This window comes from Poecilia latipinna, unplaced genomic scaffold (assembly GCF_001443285.1).
Source record: "Poecilia latipinna isolate Pla-1442-1.1 unplaced genomic scaffold, P_latipinna-1.0 Scaffold336, whole genome shotgun sequence".
Classification (NCBI taxonomy): domain Eukaryota; kingdom Metazoa; phylum Chordata; class Actinopteri; order Cyprinodontiformes; family Poeciliidae; genus Poecilia; species Poecilia latipinna.
The window spans coordinates 62,750-88,272 of NW_015112952.1; the positions used below are offsets into that span (position 1 = coordinate 62,750).

The 25,523-nt window shown below is 43.4% G+C and overlaps 3 protein-coding genes and 1 long non-coding RNA gene across 7 annotated transcripts; 2 read left to right on the top strand and 2 right to left on the bottom strand.

Annotated features, from left to right (window-relative positions):
- Positions 1 to 4,965: 4,965 nt before the first annotated feature.
- On the top strand, positions 4,966 to 8,296 carry rpl12 (ribosomal protein L12). Of its 2 annotated transcripts, none has more exons than XM_015035475.1 (6): positions 4,966 to 5,135; positions 6,849 to 6,922; positions 7,166 to 7,264; positions 7,655 to 7,736; positions 7,812 to 7,898; positions 8,142 to 8,296. In XM_015035475.1, exons 1-6 carry the CDS (start codon positions 5,099 to 5,101, stop codon positions 8,258 to 8,260), a joined length of 498 nt encoding a protein of 165 aa, XP_014890961.1. In that variant the 5' UTR covers positions 4,966 to 5,098; the 3' UTR covers positions 8,261 to 8,296. The 2 variants fall into 2 exon arrangements, with proteins under 2 accessions (XP_014890961.1, XP_014890962.1); XM_015035476.1 differs by lacking the exon at positions 4,966 to 5,135 and adding an exon at positions 5,151 to 5,244.
- Positions 8,297 to 9,151: 855 nt separating this feature from the next.
- On the bottom strand, positions 9,152 to 12,921 carry pole3 (polymerase (DNA directed), epsilon 3 (p17 subunit)). Its single transcript, XM_015035478.1, has 4 exons — positions 12,618 to 12,921; positions 10,576 to 10,661; positions 10,387 to 10,505; positions 9,152 to 9,586 (listed from the first exon to the last, which is right to left on the bottom strand). The coding sequence occupies exons 1-4, from the start codon at positions 12,681 to 12,683 to the stop codon at positions 9,405 to 9,407; spliced, it is 453 nt and encodes a 150-aa protein (XP_014890964.1). The 5' UTR covers positions 12,684 to 12,921; the 3' UTR covers positions 9,152 to 9,404.
- An 822-nt stretch (positions 12,922 to 13,743) lies between these two features.
- On the bottom strand, positions 13,744 to 16,177 carry LOC106949317 (uncharacterized). Its single transcript, XR_001425347.1, has 3 exons — positions 16,062 to 16,177; positions 14,953 to 15,112; positions 13,744 to 14,174 (listed from the first exon to the last, which is right to left on the bottom strand). It is a non-coding gene; the product is annotated as an uncharacterized LOC106949317 (long non-coding RNA).
- Positions 15,980 to 23,655, top strand: kmt5b (lysine methyltransferase 5B). Of its 3 annotated transcripts, none has more exons than XM_015035480.1 (10): positions 15,980 to 16,076; positions 18,348 to 18,594; positions 18,670 to 18,817; positions 19,413 to 19,578; positions 19,658 to 19,767; positions 20,176 to 20,342; positions 20,413 to 20,432; positions 20,504 to 20,640; positions 20,801 to 21,000; positions 21,729 to 23,655. In XM_015035480.1, exons 2-10 carry the CDS (start codon positions 18,429 to 18,431, stop codon positions 23,117 to 23,119), a joined length of 2,505 nt encoding a protein of 834 aa, XP_014890966.1. In that variant the 5' UTR covers positions 15,980 to 16,076; positions 18,348 to 18,428; the 3' UTR covers positions 23,120 to 23,655. The 3 variants fall into 3 exon arrangements, with proteins under 3 accessions (XP_014890966.1, XP_014890965.1, XP_014890967.1); XM_015035479.1 differs by lacking the exon at positions 15,980 to 16,076 and adding an exon at positions 16,296 to 16,471; XM_015035481.1 differs by lacking the exon at positions 15,980 to 16,076 and adding an exon at positions 16,506 to 16,665.
- Positions 23,656 to 25,523: the final 1,868 nt, after the last annotated feature.

Here is a 25,523-nt window from a genome sequence, read left to right on the forward strand (position 1 = left end):
CTCTGTGTGTAAAACTGGATTCATTCATGTGTTCATCGCTCGTTCTTCACTTCATTCATCCTCACAACAAACGATCTTAACGTTTTAGTCTATATTCATAGTGACCTTAAAAACATTCATGTCTGCAGAAGAATGCTGCTCTTTATCTAACAGCTTTATGTTCAGTCAAACTCACTCAATGCACCTTTTATTGACCAGTAAAAAACTAAAACTTTATATGTGAATAAAGTAAATAAAAGCTGGTGAAACTCAGTATAAATCCAGAAATAATGTCAGGATTCTGAGTCGATATGTGGCTTCATCTGAAATAATTCAGATCAAAGTGAAATCATTAAATCCTCCTGCTGCTGTGACTTACAACAGAAAACATCCTGATGTTTACGTTGTTCTTCTCCTCACAACTCAATATTTTACATTAAAACTTATTACTATACAGATTTCAGTTTTTCCTAGTCAGTTCATCATAAACCTGAAAAGGTTTAGGTAGAAAAAATGCTTTCTACACTAAAAAAGAAAAGAATGGAGCACCAACTTAAAAAGGTTATTTTAATTTACCACAAAGGAATTAAGTGAAGTTTTTATTTAGTTGGCAACTTAAACATTTATAAATTAACTTGGATGAACTTTGACTAATGAAATATATTTAAGTTGGATCACCTCATCTCTTTCAGACACGCCCACTAAAGTGGGTGGAGCCAGCAGACGCTGGGGGCGTGGCTACCTGAAGGGGTGACGGGGTCAGAGGTCAGGTCTCTGTCTGTCCCTCTCTCTCCCTCTGATGCTAATGTAGCGACTTTTAACGTCTTTTCAGATTCTTTAGCAATTATTTTTACAAAAACGTGACTAAGAATAGAAACTTTTTTGTGTTATTGGAAGCTTTTCCATGACAACCAGGAGGTTTCATCAACATGCCAACCTGCTGTTTGGGAATAGGTTGATACCATCAAACATGCAGAGCTCTCCAGGGACTTTGACTAGACCTGTGGAGACTCCAGGTGGAAACTATAACGTATGGTGGTGGATCTGTGATGCTGTGGGCTTTTCTTCCTAATGAGCCTCATTTAAACTCTCCTAATAAATGTTCTCAGATTAAAGGTTTGTACTGTGATTTTTTTTCAGGCCCATGTTCCCTTTTTAATCTTTGCTGTTGGATTATTGAAGTTTTTCCTCTGAAAATCCAGTTTGCTCCTGGAACTGGGAGCGATGATGAACCACAACATTCCAGGCTCTCCATCTCCATCATGAGACTTCCTCGTGTTTTCTGAGCTGAACCAGTTTGTAACCTGGATCCTCCCTGCAGGTCAGACACTAAAATTGTTCGGCCCAGTTCCTGTCAACTCCAACATGCAGCTCTCCCTCTCTCTCTCTCTCTCTCTTTCTCTCCCTCCCTCTCTGTCTCTCTCTCTCTGTCTGCAGAGATGAAACAGCTCATCCTGTTTGCTGTTGCTTTATGGTTTTTATCAGCATTTCTTTCTGAACAAACCAATCCGAGGCTTAGCGCTGAGCTCTTTCCTCACCAAAGGTCACATAACCCTGAAATCAGCTTACAGATCTGCATCAAACAGATTATTCAGCTGTGATATTTGAAAGCTGAGGCTTTCTGAAAACACAGAGTAGGAGTTGTGAGATTCTGACCGTCCTCACACATTTTCATCATGCATATTAAACAGCGCTGATCTCTGCTTCTCACCCACTTACTCCCTCTCCTGTTCTGGAGCTATTCCTGTAGCGGCTCTGACTCAAACAGGACAGGAGGACGGGAGGCCCGGAGCGGGACGGAACCGACCCGGCGGGTCGCTACCTGCTGCAGGGGAGGCAGGCGGCCCACACAGCGCAGGAAACAGCTGGAAACCAGACAAGCCGACCAATCAGCATCCAGGAAACTCAGCCTACATGAACAGGCTGCAAGAGCTGCTGACTGGCTGGTTCTAACTCCGACCAGTTTAAATCCTGTTGAATAGCAGACACACTCATCCATCCATCCATCCATCCATCCATCCATCCATCCATCCATCCATCCATCCATCCATCCATCCATCTTTTACTCATACTGCACCTTGGTTTAATTCCACTCTTCAACAGTTAAAAACAAAAGGATGTCGCCTTGAAAGACTGTACCAAAAAACTGGTCTCACGGTTCACAAAGACATGTATTCCAGTCACATTCTTTTATACAAAGATGCAATTTCTTTAGCCAAATCAACATATTATTCCACTTTAATCAGTTCTAACAAGGACAACTCCAAAATTTTATTTTCCGTACTTGCAACCACTACCAGACCATTAGATTCCCTTCCTCCCCACCTGTATACCTCTGATTTTTGTAACACTTTGGTATCATTTTTTACTTCTAAGATAGAAATTATCCATCAGGAACTTATACCCAGTCTTGCCTTAATATCATCTGTCCCAGTTTCAGTTGTTCCTATTCATTCTCGGTCTTCAGCCTCCCTTCTGTTGATGATGTCACCAAATTAATTCAAAAATTTAATTCTTCAACCTGCCATTTAGATCCTCTTCCCACTGTTCTTGTTAAAGCCACCCTCCCCTCTCGGTCCCCTCTCATCACTAACATTGTGCATTCTTCCCTTACTACTGCTGTTGTTCCCTTGGCTCTCAAAACTGCAGCAATAACCCCAATACTTAAGAAACCTGGTTTAGATCCCAAAGAACTCAATAATTTTTGCCCTACCTCAAATATTCCATTTATTTCAAAAAATTCTAGAAAAGACAGTTGCTGCTCAGCTCCATTCTCATCTTTCCAGCAATAATCTATATATGAACAATTCCAATCTGGCTTCCGTCCACTCCACAGTACAGAAACAGTGCTTCTTAAAATTACAAATGATCTCCTTCTTGCTGCTGACTGGTTTATTATCCATTCTCCTTCTCCTTGATCTGACTGCGGCTTTTGATACAATTTCACATAACATCCTTATTGACAGATTATTCTGTCTTGGCATTGTAAATACACCTCTCAACTGGTTTCGTTCATATCTCTCAGGCTGCTCTCAGTTTGTTCAGTTACAATCATTTACCTCTCGCCCAATTCCCGTCTCTTCAGGTGTTCCCCAGGGCTCTGTCCTGGGACCCTTGTTGTTTATAATTTACCTCCTCCCCCTTGGTAATATTTTTTGCAAACATAACATCCAGTTTCACTGCTATGCAGATGACACCCAACTCTATGTTTCAACCGAACCTAGTTCCAAGCTTCCATTTTCCTCCCTCACTGAGTCTTCTTGAAATAAGACAATGGTTTACTCTTAGGGGGTGTTGACACGACAACGATCCAACAAAAACTGAATTTTTGTTCCGTTTTTGTTGGATCGTTTACACAAAAACGTTCCAATTACGATCTGTGTTTACACAGTAACGGCACACATCGAAAACGTGTAATGCTCTCGCTGCGCCTAGTTGGTGCTACGTTCTTTGAAACTAAGTGCGCATGTGTTTAAAAAAAAAGTTGTACTTGAAGGCACGTGGATTCGCGTTTCCCCTACCGTTCTCCCATAGATTGGGAGAAAACACGCATTGTGTGCGTCTGATTAGGGCGCATGCAGTTGGAAAAAGTGGGACAACTTTGCTGAAACACCTTGTTTGAGCTTTCACGGTGTCTGTAGCGGGCCCCGGACTGGAAGCTGTTTATTGTTTTTACCTTGGAATGGCCAACAGTCTGTTATTCCTATATCAATTTGATAAAATAGGAGCTCCCGCACTTTCCATATCCTCTGCCACCTTTTTCAGCAGTTAAAACAGTTTAATCCGTTGCTAACAAGTCGTAACCTGTTTTTCCGAGGTTACGGCGATTAGCATTACCCTTTTCCCTAAATAGCTATTAGCTAATTTTCTTACTTATTAGCGATGTTTAGTATACTGAATGGAGTAAGTCAATTACAGAAAACATGCTAGTGATGTAATATGCTACGTGAATATTAGTCTTCACGCTAATATTAGCATTTTGGCTCATTTTTGCTCATGCATTAATTTTAACATACTGAATGGTACAGGTACAGCTTAGTAAACATGCTTCTGCCTCTCCACAGGTTATTTACTACATTGCAGCTTTCTTTAGCATTAATGCTAATTTTTAGCATCAGAATGCTGGGTTCCAATTGACGGGCAAACTTTGGCGTGCCCCGGTTAAATTTCTTCAGGAATTTTCTAGTTATTATTGTTGTTGTTACTAGTATATGTCTCTAAATGTTTAACTAAGGACTTTCTTAATTAATTTATTTATGTTAATTTTTATCTGAATATTCTGTAAGCTTTGTGTTGATGTCCTGGTCAGGATTTAATGTAAAACAGATTTTTAATCTAAATGGAATTCTCCTGGTGAAATAAATGTTAAAAATTGTTGCAAAGATGCCGTTTTTCCCATTTCTTTGTGTGTTGAACATTGCTTTCTTCCTTTTGTTCCTTTTCTAGGCTTGTTGATTTTAGAGATGCTATTTTTAATCTAGCCTACTTCATCTTGTATGACAGATTTTATTAAATATCTTGACCTTTCAAATCTTGGTTTAAAAGGAGGGTGGTGATTACTTAGACACAGGTTGGTTTAGATAACTTTGTTCCCATAATTAATAAAATCATTACTTGAAAACTCTATTTTCTATTTTTCTTTGTCTGACATTAAACTAGTTTGATGATCTAGAACAAGTGGAGCAAAAAGTAAAAACTGAAGAAATCTGTTAGGGGGAGAATACTTCTTACACACCTGACAAGGTTTGAATTTTGAAATGTTTACAAACGTGGTGATTAACAATGTACCTAATTAGTAAAACAGATAAAGCTTCGTATTGCCCTTCTATTGTGTGAAATTAAACAAAAGATCTTAAAATTTTTCATCCAGAACAAAAAACAGTTTTCATTAAAAAAAAAAAAAGGAAAACACGAACTGAGGGGAGGATCATAATCTCGTCACTGTAGCTGGATATCTCGCGGGATTTGATGGTGCTATAAATTCCATCGCAGTCGCCTGTCGGCCTTTCTTTGCCCCTTTAGTGGTGAAGGTGTAACAGTTATCGGTCGTCCCGAAGCCGGGTTCATCCGACACCCTCACCAACCAAGCTGAACTGAGCTCAACCTCCACTACAGCAACATGCCGCCCAAATTCGACCCCAACGAGATCAAAATCGGTATGTTTTCTGGGTAATAAACGCTGACGTGGTTGTCACAGCCGAGATGGAGCCGCTGTTAGCCGGCTACCTGCGCACCCGGTGGCCCGCGGGCCGAGCGCTGAAAACGGTAAAGACTGGACACTAAATCCGGGCTGGAACGCCTGGCGGATGAGTGTGTGTGTTTTTTTTTTTTTTTTTGATGTGATGAAGTAAAGAGTGTGTTGGGTGGATGTGAAGCAGCAGTCGTAAAATTATAGGACGAGCTACTGGTCCACGTGCAGGGTAACCATCTAGCTAATGCTAGTGTTAGCCTCTAGGCTAATTACTCTCAGCTAGCTTCAGACCTGACTTACTTACTTAAAGGGGTATTTAATAGGTTTTTCGTTAAGTTTATAAGCGTTTTATTTGCTCATTGGGGATAATTTCTAATAAACATCACTGTTTGGATTTGGTCATGTCCTTAAAAAACAAAAAGCAGACGGAACAAAATAATTTAAAGTAAAATAATCATCCACTGCCATATAAAAACATCAATTCCAGACAGAAACGAGCACAATAAAATGTTTACTGTGTAAAACTAATGCTTACAGTAGGTAATGTTTAATAAATATTCGAACAGGGTAAAGTAGTTCAGTGACCGTATGTAGTGTTTACGGCTTTAGTTTGTCTCCAAATGTCTCAACAGGCTCAGCAGATGGAAGATAACAGAACAACAAAGCTGGTTTAGAAACGAGAGCGCTTACTTCTGCATAATCTGTAGGTTTGTTTCTTTCAGGTTTATTTTTATTAAAAAATAAATCAGGGAAGTTACCTGCAGTGGGTAGAGTATCTAGAAATTGTACTGAAACAAGAAGTAGCAATGCTTTATAATATAACTCAAGTAAAAAGTACTTTGAAGTAGAACTACGTTTTCCTTTTTTCTCTTCCCAAAAAGAGACTCAAGCAAATGTAACCAACCACTATACACATCGTTTATTTGCCTAAACCAAACTGAGATAAAATGGTTGAAAACTTCCTCTTTTTGTCATGGAATAAGAAAATGATTTTTGTCATGTAGTTTTCCATTGACTTTAATGTTAAGGTTTCTTGGATGTGAAACATTCAGAAGGTTGAAACTTAACCCTTTTTTTTACCTGACTTTGAATGCTTTATCATGTAAAAACCCAAAAACCCATCATTTTTCTAATGATGTCATTAGAAAAATGACATCTTGGCTATTGGTGTTTATTTTTTAATATCTACTTTTGCGTCACTACAAATCTCCAGAGGTTCTGGTGTTGGGATAAATTACTTTGTTCAATCATATTTTGAAATAAATGCAACATTTAAAGTTTCTGCTATGGAAACAAAAATGGGAAACAGTTTAATCAGTGAAGGAATCAAGACGTTTCCTTCGGTGTCTGACCAACAAACATGGCCGTCTGTAGTGTAGATGGCTCCAGTATGAGGTCTAGTGAATATGATGCATTAATCTGGGTGAAAATATTCTAATTTGCATAAACTGATCATTGCTGAGAAATGGATCTGATCTGTAAATATTTAACTTGCTGTGAACAGATTCTCCTCCTTCAGAACCAGAACCTTCATTTTAATGCCAAACGCGTAATGTTTATCCATTATCCTGGTCTGAGTAAAGATGGTTACCATAACAACTGCCTCTGTTCTCTGCGTACCAGCTGGACCCGGTATTGGACCGTTTGTTACAACTCGGTTCCGTTTCCTGTCTTTCAGTCTACATGAGGTGCACAGGAGGGGAAGTGGGCGCCACCTCTGCTCTGGCTCCTAAAATCGGACCTCTGGGTCTGGTGAGTATCAGAACTCAGAACCATTGAGCCCGACCCAGCCTCCCGCCACTGGACCGGTCTGACCCGATGGCCGAGTTCAGTCCAGTGGAGGCTCAGAGCGACCCGGCTTTAGGAAACAGGGCGGCCCGCGCCGTGGACCGCTCTGTGCCGAAAAGCCCGGAACACCAACCGGACCGGGTTCTGATGGAACCGCATCCTGGCCCGTTGGGTTTTAACCCGGTCCGCTTTTCTTCTCCTCCTCAGTCTCCAAAGAAAGTCGGTGACGACATCGCCAAGGCAACCGGAGACTGGAAGGGCCTGAGGATCACCGTGAAGCTGACCATCCAGAATCGGCAGGCCGCTGTGCGTCCAACACAACAGAACCCGGCCGGGTTTCCCTCCAGAACCTTTTCTCTGCCAATACCAGAACGATAAGTGAATCAGTTTGAGCCAGATGCTGAAGTTCCAGAGAGCATAAATCTCTGGAACTTTAAACCAGAACCGCTTCAGAACCTGAAGCGGTTCTGGTTTCGGGGATTAGGCTGCGTTCTGTGTAATCCCACTCGGGTCCGTTTGTTTAGAAAGCCTGTCGGGTTTTTCTTATCTCAGAATCATCTCGGTCCAACTGGGACTTTCTGATTGGTCTTAAGAGTCAGAAAAGGTTCTGGATGACCCGTTTACCTGAAACAGTTTTGATCTGGTGCCGATCCAGTTATTAAACCTGCTGGTCCTGATCGGGTTCTGTCTCTGCAGATCGAAGTGGTTCCCTCGGCTTCTGCTCTGATCATCAAAGCTCTGAAGGAGCCGCCTCGCGACAGGAAGAAGGTCAAGAACAGTAAGTGACTTCCTGTTGGGGAGGAAGGGACTTCCTGTTGGGTCGCCATGTTGACTCTGTTTCTGCTTCTTCCAGTCAAACACAGCGGCAGCGTCACGTTCGATGAGATCGTTGGCGTCGCCCGGGTCATGAGGCCGCGCTCCATCGCCAGAGAGCTCTCAGGTGAGGCCCCGCCCCCATGCTCTAGCCCCGCCCCCACAGCCTCCTGCCACTGGACCGGTCTGACCCGATGGCCGAGTTCAGTCCAGTGGAGGCTCAGAGCGACCCGGCTTTAGGAAACAGGGCGGCCCGCGCCGTGGACCGCTCTGTGCCGAAAAGCCCGGAACAAACCAGAACTCTGTTCTGATTGGGTTGGGTTCTGGATGGGTTGGGTTCTGATGGACTCGTGGTTCTGTTTTTCCTCAGGAACCATCAAGGAGATCCTGGGCACTGCTCAGTCAGTTGGCTGCACCATCGACGGCCGCGCCCCTCATGATGTCATCGATGACATTAACAGCGGGAAAGTGGAATGTCCATCAGAGTAAAGATGGCGGTTCTGGAATAAAATTTGTTGAAACCGAGCTGCAAGGTTCTGTCTGTGATATTCAGAAGGTCCATTTACCTGGTTCTGGTTCTGAACCGGGCCTCCAACACTGAAGTATAAATTTCAGCACCAGAGATTAAACTTTAAAGAATCGTTTCAGTGAATAAACGCAGAAATCAAACTCATAAAAACCTGTTGGTGCTTAGCTGAAGTTTTAAAAAAGGGAACGTCTTACTAAACCAGGAAGTTTAGAGTGACTGTAGTTGAGTGGGAGGAAAAACTGAGGTGGCGGTGAGGTACGTAAATCTGCTCTGGTGTTCAATATTCAAGGATTGTCATCCCTGTTTCTACAGTACTTTCTCCTTCCACTGAACTTTCTAGTTTCATGCTGCTCAGTGTTCTGTGAAGAGCCAGCTGGTAACTGTTGGCTGGACTCTGCAGCTGCTTTTATAGCTGTAGCAATAAAGAATGTCTAAATGTATTTGGTCTCTTTATATGGAGGACTGATGCTGTCAAAACAGATGAATTGAGGAAATAAAATACTAACATTTAATCACAAGGGGAAGAAGGTGAATTATGCCATTTATTTTCTGGTCAATTTTGGCAGCATCAGTCCTCCATACACTAGAACTGAAGTTAAATGAATACCTAAATGTACTCTCCAAAATAAAAGCCTTCATGTTGCAGAGCAGTTCAGTTACACATAGGATTACTTTGGCCTTTTAAAAATTCAGAATTAAAGCCTAAAAATTTTCACTTACGTTTAAAACTACAATGAAGCTACTTGAAAGTAAAAGCTTGGATATTTTCAAAATAAAATCCTGACTATTCTACAGAGAGCAGGTTCTATGCTTGTTGCATTTTAAGCCTGTAATGGAATAAAACATCCTGGTTTCAGTTTTATACAAAACATTTATTGAAAGATTTCAGTCAAACAAGTTTACAAAAATACAAACTGATAAACTATGATTCTGACCCGCATGGAGAACATCAGAACCGCTCCAGCTTGGTGGTCCGGATCCTTTAACGTTTTATTCCTGACAGATGTGGAGAAAATGGAGAATGACTCCAGTCCGAGATCTGTTCAGCTGAAGCTTTTCTGTTAAAATGCTTGAAGAGGCTGAACCGGATCAGAACTGAGCGGGTCAGTTGTCCTCCTCCTCTTCCTCAGCTTCCTCCTCAGGCTCCTCCTCCATGCGCTGCTGCTCCTCCTCTTCCTCCTCCTCTTCCTCTCTGCTCTTGTCGTTCTCAGAGTCGGCCTTCCTCTCCTTGTCTCTGCGTTTCTGTTCGCTCACCTCCTTCCTCCCCCTCTGGTCTTTCTTATATACTGAGAACAAAGCAGACGGGTCAGACCTCATTCCCACAGCATGATGCTGCCTCTACCATAGTCTTAGTAGGTCTGTAGGTCCATCGTCTCTTGTCTAAACATCAGGACAGGAAGAGAAACAAAGGACAAAACAAGGAGGGAAGGGAGGAAACCGTAAGGCTAGAAGGATGGAAGACAGGAAGGACAAAGAAAAGACTAGGAAAGGACGGAGACAGTGAAGGAAGGACAAGAAATCAAAGCAGGATGGACAGTAGAGGGGAAGGAACCAATGATCCTTTGGTGGCGAACGCATAGTTGATGCAAAACACTTAAAAAAACGCAGCAACTGCAGGAAGTAAGAGCAAACGGGAAAGCGCCGCAAACTGAAAAAGTTCTCCGGACCAGTAGGGGGAGCCAAACGGCAAGAGACCAGACAGTTGGAGGAACACAGAACAGATGCGTTACTTCATATAGTTTGCAATATTATAGAGCAGCAGCATGCTTACAAAGGTAATATTACTGACCCAGACTATTCTATTTTGAGAATGAGTTTGCAGTGTTTTCCCTTTTGCTTCCATTCCTGTGGTTCCATAATTTTTGTGTAGCATATTTATATAGGTGCTGTTTCAGACCCAGACTCCCCCCAGTGGCCTGGAGGACATTCTTTTGTTTGCAGTGTTCTCCATTTTGCTTCCGTTTCCTGTGTTCGAATCGTTTTTCTTTTGCATTTGTATTTCTATGTTTTGGAGCATCATTCTTATCGGCACTGTCTGATTCAGAGCAGAGAGGAAGCGTCGGGATGCAGGCGGAGGTGTCCTTACCTTCCAGAGCGTCCCGCAGCGGCTCCAGGAATCGCTCGAACTCCATCTCCTCCATGGCTGCCAGCACATCTCCTGCGTTCAGCGTCTTCCTCTTGGCCTTCATGGCGAAGTTATTGGCGCTGAAACCAGGAGAGAAACGTTTAGCTTGACTAGCGTAGCGCTGGTCCCTGCAGCGTGTTAAAAACCCACCAGGAGGTTGCATACAGCACGAAGACGCTAGCCGCCTGGGAGATGGCGCGCCGGGCCTCTTTGGACACGTTCACCCCATCTGGGAGCTGCGAAGAACAAACGGTGCGGAGGAGTTATCACTAAACACACGTCTGGTCAGGAAACACAAGCTGGCTCACAACTGCTCTTTTCACTCCCATCAGCAGGAAAAACATTCGCACGTTAATGTGTTAGTGTGAAAATCCTCACTGAGCTTTAACTGGTCCCTGTCCAGTTACCATCAATTAATTTTTCAAATGAAACAGAGAAAAAACTGTCACCAGACTAGGAAATGAGTTTAAAACAGGCATTATTTTGGGCTTTGGTCCAGAACCACGTAAACCTGAACTGATTTGGTCCAAAAACCAAAAAACAATAAAAACAGAGATTCACTGTGGATAGGATCGCTGCTAGCTCTGGTTACAGTCGCCACTTTCTACTGGTTCTGTTTACACGTTACCAGGTCTGATACCAATCAGCAGCTGTTTATAGATGCTGGTCGGATCAGAAATCTGGCTGCTGTCAGAACAGGGTTCAAATTAAACCCAAATCACTTAAATCGAGCTTTCCAGAACAGCGCCTCCTGGTGGCAGCCTGTTGAAACTGCTCTGCTGGTTCTGATTGTTTTTTTTTTGCTGTTTGCTATGAATTTACTTTAGCTCCTTTTTTTAGTTTGTTTTTTTTTACCTTTCAGACTGTAGTTATGTGTAACCGTGGCAACAAGGTGTTTTCAACTGGGCACAGCGAGTTAGCATCTCAAATGTTGAAGTAATGTGGATATTGATCTGTTTTCATAACACTTGTGAGGCTGCTAGATGGCAGCAGTCTTCAGTCAGAAGCCTAAAACACTCATTGCAAGGCTGACTGCTACTGGAGATCCTTACATCATAATCAACATCGACTCTTTGAAGATAACTGAATGATATGAGAGAAAGAGAGAGAAGCTTTATTCAATAGACTCGTGGTCCACAAAGACATAACACAAAATAAAAGAAATAAATAAATAAAATCTTATAAGAGACTTTCATACCAATGATTCCACAGAGTCGACTGGTATCTTAGCGCACTGACAGAGGGATGTGAAAACATTACAATGAGACGTTCAATGAGCTGCACAAACGATGCATAAACTTGTATATCAAGTTTGTCATGAGTGTCTGAAACGTTCTGACATGTGCATTACAGAACATCTGTAACCTGAACCTGAACCGCTGAACCTGCGTTTCTTAAGCAGAATTCTCAGGGAGTCATAAGCAACCTTAAGCTTCTGCATGCTAGCTTTTTTAAATTTACACCACAAAGGAGCTGCATACAAGGATGTACAATACGCTTTAAACAGGCTTATTATTACTTCATCAGTGCACATGTGAAACTTCCTCCCCAGAATGTTACAACATGCGACACTGCCGATAAATGTCATCATCATCACAGAGCTGGTCTGTGATGTAGTGACCCAGATATTTAGTTTTGGAACAAACATTTAACTTTTGTCCTGACAGAAAAAAAAAAAACAGGGAAACGGAGTGTTTGTCTGCTCTAGTCCTACATATTAGTACAACAGTTTTCTTAGTATTATACTGCACATCAAATCTCAACCCATAATCAGAGCAGATATTCAGCAACTGCTGAAAACCAGCACTGCTGAGTTATGACAGCATTTAATTTGCCTTTGACATAATTACAGTTTTTTACTTTAACTCAAATCAATTACTTTTTACTGGAGGTTAAACTATCAAATTATCTCTGAATTTGAACTTTATAGATCTGTGACCTCTGACCCCAGGTAAAACCTGTTGGGTTATATAAATTTTTAATTTCATGAGATGAAATCAAGCAGCGGAGCTTCTCGGTTCTCTGGCAGAGAACAGAGTTTTGGTTGTGGTCATGTTAGAAAACAACCCGAACCAAAACTGACCAGAACCGGGACCGTTCTGGAAATAAACCCGCTCTCCCGTCACGAAGGCCGGCCTGCCTAACCTGCGAGAAACCTCTCCTCCTCGTCCCGGTGCTCGGCTCCCACTCACCGCCTCCTTGATGATGCGGGTGATCACCGCGTTGGGAAGGTTCAGGTCCTCTGGCCGCTCCGCCATTTCTTCCGCTCCGTCCCCCCTCCTTCTCCCTCCGCCGCCGCCGCGAAGCTGCTACGTACCAGCGCGCGCACGGTAGCCGCCGCTCTCTGACCGGGAGCCGCGTGCGGTTCAAGGAGAAGCCGAGCCACGCTCCTTCACGCGCCGCAGGTTTGATTTTAGACGTTTCCCGCGAATCCTCCAGCCACCACGAGCCCGCCTGCGTCAACGATTCAACTTCGACCGCTGACGTAAGCGTGACGTATTTCCGCAGGTGTAAAAAAACTAAAACTAAAATAGAAAAATTACTCAAGTCAGTGAAAAAAATGTTTTAGTAAAACAATTTACATACTCGCTGTTCAAATAAAACAGTAATTGAATAAGCAAATTATTTTAAGTAAATATAACAGGCAATAAGATGAAACTAAATTAATTTATACTTAAATAAAATTAAATACACTAACGTAAAAATGTATTCAGTGATCTTGCTGAAAACTATCTAATTAGAAAACAAAAATGCATTAAAATAACATTGAATGAAATCAAATTATCCAACCCAACAATTCCGTTGAGTATGTCTAAGTTCAACTGCAGTAATGAAATGAATTTAAATTAAATTCTATAAATATGACATACAAAAGTAAAATATGTACGTAAATAACAAATCCTAAATATAATTATCAACCTAATGATAAATATTTCAAAATACAATACCATGAAAATAAATGTAGGTATGCCCATATAATTAAAAATATTCTAAGATTAAAAAGTTACAGAAATAATAAAGATTTATTAGACTAAAAAAAGTTCAAATATTTTCTGTAAATTCAGTTAATCACAAAGAAAATCGTTTACACCAAATTATACTAAATAAATACTAAGATACAAGTAGCCACCATCAAAATACAGAAAATTTGAATATATCATAATGTACTAAAACAAAATTAAATGCATTAAATTAAGATAAAGAAATTAAAGTAACAATCAAATATCTAAAATAATAGTCTAAAAACTAAATTAAGTTTAATAGATTTGCAACAAAATAAACATGTTAAAATAAAAATGATTGGATTAAATTAAAAACAAAAATAGATGTTATATTAAATAAATATACCAACATTTAATTAAACTCTAGTAAATCTGATTAAATCTATTATAAATAGAGTGAAGATTTTTAACTGTCGTATTTGCTCCTTTTCAATGCTTTTCTTGAGCCCAGACCAAATACATATTAAACATAATGTTCAATGATGTTTTTTGGAGCTCAGCTTCCAGCATCATCTTCATCAGACAAGAGAAGGTCAAAGGTCTGTCAGGGGAGAAGGTATTTAGGTTGTTTCTATGACAGCTGCTTCTTCACACATGATGCAGCCCACATGCCTGAAAACATGGTGAAATCACTGAAATCCCGCTGTGGAGTCTTAACGCCCACACAGTTCAGGTTCCTGGGGCTGATTCTGGGCAGCGCTCCAGGATAAACGTCAAGGTTCCTGGACTCCTCTATGTTCCTCTGATCTGCAGCCGGAACAACATGTCAGAAAATATCACTGCAGCGACTTTCAGATGCTTCACTAAACAGACAACAAGTAGAATATTAAAACTTTATCTTTATAGCTTTGTTGTAGGGATGGGAGAAAGCCTGATGATAATCTTGGGTTGACAAACAAAGGCCATAACTCAGAGCTGTCCAAACTTTTTGTCACGAGGGCCAAAGTTGGTAAAATATTAATAACATTTTTAAAACAAACTTTTGGTGCCTTTTTCATTTTAGCTGCTTGATAATAAACTGAGTAATTTAAATGTTATATTTGGATTTTTGGAGAAAATAGACATGTAAATGATTGTAGACACAAAACATAAAGAAAGCCCACAGTTTCTTCATTTTTTGGGTTGTTTTCTTTACATATTAAGTAATATTTGCTACTGATAAAAAGTAGGTCAATGTTTATGTTTCTAGATAAATGCAAAAACTTTGTTAAAATGTGAATCTACATTTCTGTCCCTAATATTTTCTTAACAATATGATGTTTAGCTGTAAAATATGCTGAAAACGTTTCCATCTGCATCTACCACCTAAACTTGCAGGCCAGACTTGCTTCATTTGGGCCGCCCAAAATCCTTCAGAGGAACGCAAGAGGCCCACGGGCCACACTTGGGACACTCCTGCCAAAAATGACTTTCAGGAATTTTATTCAGGTTCTTTTATAGCAAAATAACCTTGATTTGTTAAAATAACCTAATAGTCTCAGGCGATTATACGAAACCCTAACAGTGAAGGATTTTAAAGAGGTACCTTTCGTTGAAAGCAGTGTTACTGCTGTCATCAACTTTGAGTTGTCTCTGTTTTTCTTTTCATTGAAGAAACTCAGTGCTTCTCCTGATCCCAGCAGACAGTCGTTCTGGTTCTGTTGAAGATTTCTTCTTGTTCTCAGAGAGTGATTCCTCTCATGTTTCTGGTTATGCACAATGTTGCTGAAGTTAGCTTAGATCCAGAGCGGATTGGTCCGATCAGCTGCTCACTTCAGCCTCCTGGAAAATCCAATCTCTTCACAGAATAAAAACTCTAAGAGTTATGATAACATTACCAATTAACTGGGAGGGGGCTTTCAAATCAAATTCTGCACAGTTTCCTGTATAACCTCAGTCCGGCTCTGACTTAACTTCATAATAAATCATTCTATTAGGATATTTTTTCCTTCTCAACTCTACCCACATTTAAAATTGCAGTGTTACCAGACTCTCCTAAGATTGTTATGAAGTTTGACATTATTAAATTTTAAACTAAATGTAAATAAATAAAATTATAACAACATTTTCAGTTTGTTCTGAGTGCTAGAGTATTTTCAATCCAGTGGACAAGAGGTATAAAAACACAACAGCTAAATTTAAAATACGCTCTGAATAATTTAATTTAAATTGATAAATCAAAAGAAGCACACAATAGTAAAGTAGTTGAAATAAAAAATCTGAACAATTTAAAAAATAATATATATTAAAATGTATTTCAAATAGGAAATAAACATGTTGCTGAAGTTCCTGTGATGAAATTAAATACGAGTACAAAATAAAAATGTGGTTAAAGTTAGCGATATATATGAACGTAGTTATCAATCAAATAGAAATAGTTCAACAAAATAAGATAAAGTAGCAAGAAACACACTGAAGTGCGGGTAACTAATAAGATTGCATTAAAATGATCCAAATCAAATGATTACTTTTTAAAAATTAAATATTAACAGATTAGCTGCTTGCTGGAGGAAATGCTCTACCGACCCGCAGCGCCCCCGTATCAGCGGAAGTGAGCGTGAAGCATATGTGAAACTCTATAAATGTTTTTGGACCGAACTTCGTTTTTTCTGGTCGGGTTCGGCTGCGGTTCTCCTGTCAGAACCGAACACTCACCATCTCTGAACTCTGGTGCGTAAAGATGTTTGTTTATGCAGCACTACTTTTGTGTGTGCATCCGACAGGATATAAAAATATAATTAAACATATTTAATTTCCCTTCAATATGACAGATGAGAGAAAAAATGTTCCACGGTGTCCACTCCCCGTGTTTTACTCAGGCCGATTCACGCGCAGTGTCTCGTTTCGGCGTGGATCCGACGGAACTGCTGGCGTATTTCAGGGATCTATTTTCTGTCGGAGGGCTGTGATGCGGCTCCCTCTCGCCTGTGCCAGGCCGCCATCTTGAATTTTAATGTTAATTTCCAGAGAAAAACAACAATAATGTGTTTGCTGTGATATTTCTTCCTGGGTCTTGTAACGGATCTGGATTAGGACCGCTGTTTTGTTTCTCAATCCGTAATATTGTGAGTATTGTTCGTGTCGTGGGCATTTAAACGTGTGGAAAGCTCTCGTGAGGGATAATCGTTCCGGGACTCTCGCAGCCTCTTGCGACCGCTGGAGGCTCGATCTTCTCGGCTGCAGGCTGCCGTTAACCCTCCTGGCAGGGAGAAAATTAGCCAGCAGAGCTAACGCTAACGGGGCAGCCGGAGCGAAAGCAGTGAGTGTCGGTGTCCGGAAACAGTCGAGCTCCGCCGGGACATAGCTCAGTTTTTGTTCGGTTCCGAACACCCAGAAGAGCCCAGCTTCCAGTCTGGATTAAATGTGTATCGCTTTATTGTTTGGAAATAAACAATAAAGCTTAACTGAGATCTTCTTCTGTTAAGCTCGCTTAGCATTCTGCTGAGGTTGTAGCTAGCAGAGTGCGGGGACCACGGTTCTTTAAACCGGTGTTCCCAGACTGGACCGGGGTGGGTTTGGTGAGCAGCCGGGATGCTCAGCGGGGAATTATGGGGCTGTTTATGGGACTGCAGCGGCTGTGTTGTGCTGTCACGCCGGCCCGGCTTAGTCGGCCCCAGGGTTACATTTTTGGCTGTGGTTCTGACGGTTGCTGGTTCGACACCAGCGCAGCATGTCAACACAGTCGGCCTCAGCCGTCGGCGTGGCCTTCCGGGTTCCCACAGCCTCATTATCCTGATCGGAATGCTGTTTGTTTGGTGCTAACGTTAGCCTTGACAGCTAATAACACGAAGCACTCAATGCTTAGATGACCGATTACACAACTATCCTACCTTATACGTGATTGAAATACGAAAATTTTGACTATTCGGCCATTTAAGCCTTAAAAATCGGGATTCAAATGGTAAATTACAGTAAAAAGGACCGTTCACCTGACAGCTGCTGCAGTGCTTGAGGTTACCACTTAGGGGCGCTGCGAGACCACTTAAAATTATCATAACATTGTGACCATTGACAATGTCAACATTTTCACCTGGCATCAATATACTGTACACTAAAATAGTTTTTATTGTCATTGAACATGACTGTATGAACATGAATAAATAATTCCAGGTTGGTTCAAATAACCCAGTGGATGAAATAATAGAGCAATTCAGTAATCTGACAAATCATGTCTAAGGATATTTCTGAATCATACCATAAAGGTGAAAGAGGTATAAAAATAAATAAAATGAGAGTAGTCTATTATTAGCTGCTGTTTTGTTTGTGTAGTTATTGTTCTGATTAAGCTGTTTTGTTTGTTGTTAACTGAAATGTGTGGAGAACCGTTGACCAGGCTGGGCCATGTTGCTCTGATCCAGCCACGCTTCTGCTGCAGAACTTCCCGCTGATTCTGATGGAACGATTCAGGACCCGGTCCAAGTTTGTTACCCTATGTCCACCACCCCACACTGACGGGCAGTGTGATGGATCATGTACGATAGGGTCCGTGTTCCTCATCCAGGGGGAGGTTTGGACAGCAGCAGCCAGTCATTCACCATTCTGACCAGTTCTTCGTCTGCTGCTGATGGCTTGGCGCCAGAAACCCCAGCAGACCTCCAGGTGGAGTCCCTCAGAGCTCAGAAGCAACTTCAGAGGACAGCGCTGCTGGCAGGGTGCAGTGTTTGGAGTTACCGCTAGGAGGCGCAGTGGGGCCATTTAAAACCACCATGAAAGTCTGGAATATTTGACTTGATAAATTTGTCAGCTAATATAGCTTTTTTTTACGTATTTGGAAACGTTCATTTACAAGAAATGGGGGAAAAAAACTTTTTCAACTTATAATTCAGTAAAGAGTAAATAATGTTGCAGAAGCTTGATGTGTTTTTCTCCCTGGGGAAGGTTTGCTCACCGCTTATCCAATCAGATTGTGGGTTTTTCACCTGTTTTCTGCTCTGTTTGCAGGTTTCTAACCAGGCCGGTCTTCCCCACTCGAGCACCTTCATCTGAGCGACTAAATGAAACTGGAGCAGGGGGCTTGTGGGCATGAAGTGGCTGGGCGAATCCAAGAACATGGTATTAAATGGCAGACGCCACGGGAACAAGTTGACCAGCAGTGATCAACCGGTGAGCCAGACTCGCTCCCAGCAACCGCAGCGGACATCGCTGCGCCACAGCAGGAGTCACCCGCGCAGCCGCAGATGCAGCCGCAGTGAGTTGAGAGCGCAGCCAGGCGCGCCGCCGGCTGTACGATCCGGAGGCTGACGCAGCTCTGTGGTTCCTGCAGGGTGTAATGGCGCCAGCCTGGAGGCGGAGCGGCGCTACGTGCCGTCGTCAGGGATGACCGCCAAGGAGCTGTGTGAGAACGATGACCTGACCACCAGCCTCATCCTGGACCCCTACCTGGGCTTCCAGACACACAAGATGAACACCAGGTCCGTTTACCCATTTTATGATTTTTATCTTTTACAATACATTTAATTTTTTTCTTTATAATTGCTTGAATCTTATTTTTTTCAATCTTTTTTATTACTTGTATTGTCTGCTTCCTAATTTTATTCTATATTTATAAAATATTTTAGACATCATTATTTTTGTATTTTTTTTATTTATTTGTAATTATTAGTTATATATATATATATATATATATATGATTTTGTGTAATTTTATATTCTTTTACTTTTTATATTTAACCTTCTTTAGTATGTGTTTTAATCTTTATATTTCCAAAAAATTAATTCATCAAAATCTTTTATTTGTAATTTTTTTCTTCCTATTCCTATTTTTATATTAAAATTTTTTATGTAATTTTTTTGTTAATGTTTTTTATGTAATTTGATAATTTTTATATTCTATTGTACTACATATTTTAATATCTTTATCTCTTTACTGTTATATTTTTATTGATTTTAATATATTATTTTTATTACCATAATATTTTAGATAAAACTGTACGTTTTTTTCCTCTTCGGTCCGCATCACGTTTCCTCTGGTGACATCACATCGCTCTTTTGAAACTCCTCCTACCAGATTCCGGCCAATCAAAGGACGGCAGGAGGAGCTGAAGGAAATCATCGAGCGCTTTAAGAAACACGACAACATGGAGAAGGCCTACAAGGCGCTGACGACGGGAGACTGGTGCCGGAACCTGTTCCTGCACAAGTCCAAGGCTCAGGAGAAGCTCTTCAAGCAGCACGTAAACGCCGCCGCAGCGCTCCGCCTCTCGTTCGACGCGTCGCCTCTTCCTCCCAGCTCTAACTCTCTGCTCCCTCCAGGTGTTTGTCTACCTGCGGATATTCACGGCAGACAGCGGCTTCGAGATTCTGCCCTGTAATCGCTATTCATCGGAGCAGAACGGAGCCAAAATCGTGGCTACGAAGGAATGGTGAGATCATCCTGTTGCTACTTCCTCCAGGGACCCGGACTGGATCTGGACTGGATCTGGACGGGATCCACTGATTCTTCTGAAGGTTCCTTTGATTCGTCAAACTGCAGCCGTTTCCATGATGCTGCTGCTTTGATGAATTGCTCTGTTGCTGCATGGATGGGTCATTGCAGCCTTCATCAGTAAATCGTTGCAGCGCTGTAAGGAAGAACTGTTCTGTTGCCGTGCAGACGGCCCGCCTTCGTGCAGCCGGCCCGCCTTCGTGCAGCCGGCCCGCCTTCGTGCAGACGGCCCGCCTTCGTGCAGCCGGCCCGCCTTAGTGCAGCCGGCCCGCCTTCGTGCAGACGGCCCGATTCAGCGCTGATGGAGGCCAGGTTGATGAGCCTCTCCTCTGTTGCTGTCTCGTAGGAAGAGGAACGATAAGATCGAGTTCCTGGTGGGCTGCATCGCCGAGCTGTCGGAGAGCGAGGAGAACATGCTGCTGCGCCACGGAGAGAACGACTTCAGCGTCATGTACTCCACCAGGAAGAACTGCGCCCAGCTGTGGCTCGGCCCGGCCGCCTTCATCAACCACGGTAAGCCCCGCCTCCTCCTCTGATCCCCTTGCTGCTGCTGCTCCCTCTAACTTCTGCTCCTCTTCCTCAGACTGCCGGCCGAACTGTAAGGTAGGCTGCTGGCCGCTCCTGATTGGCTGCCGGGCCGTTGGAAGCGGTCCTGACAGGTTCTGTGTTTGCAGTTTGTGTCGACGGGCCGAGACACGGCCTGCGTCAAGGTCCTGAGGGACATCGAGCCCGGGGAGGAGATCTCCTGTTACTATGGAGACGGCTTCTTTGGGGAAAGCAATGAGTTTTGTGAATGTTATACGTGTGAAAGGTGAGCAGCACCGTCTGGACCTTAAAACATGGGCTGGATTAAAAACTCCTCTGAAGGTCTGGCTGCAGTCAGAACAGAAACACATTCCAGTTAAATCCTAAACTTCATGATTTTCAGTCACAGTTTGAGCTGACCATGTTTCTGTTCCGGTTCTGTTCAGACGGGGAACCGGTGCTTTCAAATCCAAAGCTGGGCTGCCGGTGGAGGTTCCGGTCATCAACAGCAAGTACGGGCTGCGGGAGACGGACAAGCGGCTCAACCGGCTGAAGAAACTCGGAGAAGGGAACAGGAGCTCGGACAGCCACTCTGTGGGATCCCACACCGACGTCGACTCTCAGGAAATGCCAAAAACACATCAATGTAAGGCTGCCAGTCACCACGGATCAGTAATATCAGAATATTGATTGGAATCTGCAGACAGGAGGCGTTACATCAGTTCTTAGGTTTTATTGATTTTGTTGTCTTTAGCTTTTATTATGTTTCATATTTTTTCTTTGTTAAATTATATATTTGTAATTTTATGTACATTTTTTAGATTTGCATTCTCTGCTTCCTGGTTGTCACTGTATATTTATGAAATATATATAATTTTTTGTACTTCATTTTATATTTGTATCTTTAATTTGTCAGTTAATTGTATACGTGTTGCTATATTTTTATTAGTCTTTTGACATTTAAGATATTTTAATATATGTTTGAATTTTTATGAATTTCCTAAGAATTTAACTTTTTATAGATATTTTATTTGTAATAAGTTTTGTGATATTAATTTANTTTTATATNTCTTTTTTTTTTTTACAAGTCACATTATTTTAAAATTTTTAAAAGAAATATAACCTTTCTCTTTAATATTTGTTTTACTTTTTAATTTTTTTTATGTAATAAAACTACACATTCACTGTAACAATAGTGGTATGAATAAAGTTGAGTGATTGTTTGTTATTTTTAATATACATTTTGAATGTATTTCTATCTAATGCATAGTAACATATATCTTAAAATTATGTAGAAACTAAATAAAAAATAATGTTTTATATAGCTTTTATTTCCTGTGTAACTGTGAGGTCACTGTCTCTGTTTCCCTGCAGCTGCCAGAACCAGAACTTCATCTTCATCGTCTTCATCACCGGGCCTGAAGTACCGGACCCGGACCCCGAGCAGACAGACTGTGTCCCGAGCCGTCTCTACCTCATGTTCCAAACCGGCTCCAGGAAACAGCAGCAGGGAACCAAAGAGACTTCGCTCCCAGTCCAAGCCTCCCAGCAAGGTGCGGCTGCGCAGCCGCAGGCGGACAACGGCGGCGGCCCGCGCAGACGCCGCCCCGCTGGGCCTCAGGGACTCCAAGGTGTTGCCGTGTAAGAGCGTCGTCACCGTGAAGAAGGAGAAGGACGGTCCGGAGGTGGCACCGCTTGGCCCGAGGGGCTGCCTGACCCGACATGCCGCCAAAGAGAACGGCGGCCTTCCCGAAGGTGGCTGCGGCTCCGCCTACAGGACTCGCAGGTCCACGCGGACCCTGAAGGCCCCGGAGCCCATGCCAGGTGCCAAGCTGGAGCCCGGCGCTATGGACGGGCTCAGCCCGGTACCGGGCGGCGTGGTCATCAAAACGGAGCCGGCGGACATGGACGAGTACCTGCAGCACGGCGGCGGCGTGACGCAGCCGCCGGTGCTAGGCGGCGGCTACGGCCGGAGGAGCTCGTGTTCGGGCCGGAAGCGACCGTCCCGACTCCGGACTGAGCGGACCATCAAATGCGAAGGCTCTGACTGCGAGCCGTTTGCTGCGGGGCGTGATGGCGGGAACGTGCTGCTGAGCTTCGCCGACAGACACCGGGACTACAACGGCGTGGCCAACGGCAGCAAATCCCTCCGCCGCGATAAGAGCAAGAGCAGCTGCCGCTCGCAGGACAAGGCCAAGAAGAAGCGGCGCATCACGCGCTACGACGCGCAGCTAATTCTGGAGAACAGCGGCGGCATTCCCAAGCTGACGCTCCGCCGGCGGAGGGACAGCAGCAGCAGCAAGACGGCTGACGGCGCCGATGCCGTGGCCTCATCCACGCTCAGCCCCACTTCCTCTAGCAAGATCAGCATCAAGTTCAGCAAGGAGCACGACAAGGACAAGGCCGGCTCCTACATCGCCAAGCTCAACAACGGCTTTGCGCCCGTCGTCCATGGCAACGCCACCAAGCTGAAAATCCAGCTGAGGAAGGAGGACGACGCCCGGCGGCTCCAGGCCAACGGGGACGCAGCCGGCGGCGGCCATCGCACCCAGAAGGTCCTGGCCGACCCTTCCTCTGACGAGGACGATGAGGAGGAGGAGGAGGAGGAGGAGGAAGATGACGACTACTTCCACAACGACTTTGAGGATGACTTCATTCCACTTCCTCCGGCGAAGCGTCTGCGGTTGATCGTGGGGAAAGACTCCATCGACATCGATATCTCCTCCAGGAGGAGGGAGGACCAGTCTCTGCGACTCAACGCCTGAAGCTTCTGTAAATACCGCCGTCGCTGACGATGGACAGGAAGTGACGTGGAACTCGGATCATCCCGGAGCGGCCCGGGTGCTGTTGACCCGCGGCAAAGCTCTGCTCTCCGCTGAACTTCCAGTCGGACCGGATCCGGTCCAGGATCCGGCCGAGTCTCCAGTGGAAACGGGCTTTGTTTTGAGTTGTACTGTTCCTTTAAGAGAATGCACTTGTTGTTTCATCATGGACGTGTAGAAAGTGTACAGATCATGGCTTCTGTCTCCAGGCAGGTTTTTACTCTGTGTCTGCGCTCAGAGCCGTTTATCCAGAGGCATTAGAACCGCTCCGCCGCCAGGTCCGCTTCCGGTTCTGCTGCCGGCTTTGCTGGGCGTCCACCAATCGGCAGCCAGAACGCCACAGCCAATCATGTTCCTGAATGAATCACAGCGTTAGGGCAGGCTGAGTCCAAACAGAGCTGCTGATTCTTCCTGATTTCTGGAATACCATCATAAAAAACCGTCCGGATCTTCAGGAAAACGTCACAATAAGCTAATATTTTAAAAAAAAAACAATATGGAGTCAGTTTCCCAAAAAGCTGTGCTGTCCCTTTAAGAGGAGCAGAATTGATTCTAACAGCTTCAGCCTGGAAAAATAAGATTTTCCAGATAAAAATAGAAACAGCGTATCCATCTTCATTTTTCCATTATTCTGGATCATTTTTCCAAGCAGATCAGGAATCTGGGTTTCAGTTTTCATTTTTAAAACTGATGGTTGAAGTTCAGATCCGATATCCTGACATACGTTTCGGACCAGAAAGCACCTCAGGCTTTTCCAAACTCACATTCCCAAATCTTTCTTCCTTTCCGCTTCTTTTTTACTTCCAAGTTGAAATGTTTATTCTGGAACGGATCCAGTTCCCTCTGGATCAGCTTCATTTCAGATCTGTTGTTTCCAGAGAAGTTTCTGGAAACACAAATGTTTTCCACATTTATTTACAACAATTTTGCTTTTTCTTGGAAAATCGAGTCAAAGTGATTCTAACCCTGGGAAAAACAAATCCTGGAATTGTGAGTTTAGAAAACTCTGGAACAGTAAATGTGGATTCCTGGTTTGAATCAACAAACATTTATACCCAACCAGGATAAACTCGACCTGGTTCTGCCTGTGGTTCTGATTTCCAAACGGTATTCCAGATTTTTAATCCCAGATTGGGAATCGGATTCCGGCCCGGTTCCCTGACCCAGAATCTGATGGTATTCCCTGCAGGAAAGCTGCTCGGCTCTGCAGCCTTTCAGAATTAAAGCACAGGCCTCCTCTTCCTCCTCGCGTCACAGCAGAACCGGAACCAGAACTTGGCAGCAGAATCCGGCTGGGCTGACGCTCCGACCTGAAGCTGATGTACAGAAGGACCTCTGACCTCTTCCCCCCAGCTGAGTTTTCCCGCTCCTCTCCCAGTTTCCCATGATTCTCGGCGTCGCTGACACTACAGCCTGTCTCTCTTCTTCTGTGGTGCTACTCAGACTTCCTGTTCGGAGTCGCAGGAGGACGGCGGCAGGAAGTGTTTGTTTGTTTACAGGAAGTTGTCTTCAGCTTCTGTGAGGAAGACCTCGTCCTCCTCTGAGGTCAGCTCAGAGATCCCTGATCCCTGATTGGTTGTCGCCGCCTTCCTCCTCCGGCTGTCTGAGCGGGATCAGCTGGGAACGTCGACCCGTTTCTGTGTTACCGTTCACATCACCAGCAGCCAATCAGCGTCTTGTCCCGCCCCCGTTGGCCAATCAGCCGTCTCCCTCCTCTCTCACTATAAACTCTTCCAGGTGCAGCCGCCAGCTTCCAGCGGCCAGAGGTGGAGGGCGGAGCGTTGCCGAGCGCTAGCAGAACTAAAGCAGGCAGATATTGTCCAATATGTAAATCATGTGAACACATCTTGTACTTATTTAACAGTTTTGAATACTTGAAAACTATATAAAGTTTCTTTGTGACTCTTGTTTCTGAACTTGTTTCTGTGCAAAGTTTTCCGGGTCGGGTCGAATCCAAACGCAGCATCTGGATAAAGTATTCGCACCCTGACTGAGAAAAACATCCAAACATCACGTTAAATGACCTCTGACCTTAACCGAGCAGATGCCCAGACGAGGCCGATGAATTTTAACAAGTCAAAAATAAAAATGTCACTTATATTTTTTACAATTTTAATTTAATCAATTTGATTTATTTAGGTTTTCCCTTTTATGTCTTAAAGTTGATTCTGTCGGCCTTTCTATGACCTGGTAACCATGGCCCCCTGCCGCCCCCCCCTTGGGGGCGCCACTGCAGCCGACCCACTGGTGGGTCGTTGGTTCTGGTGGGTCGGTTCCATGTTTTTATCTGGTTTTCTTAGTTCACAATTTAAAACTAATGGGTGTGAATACTTTTCAGAGGTAGAAG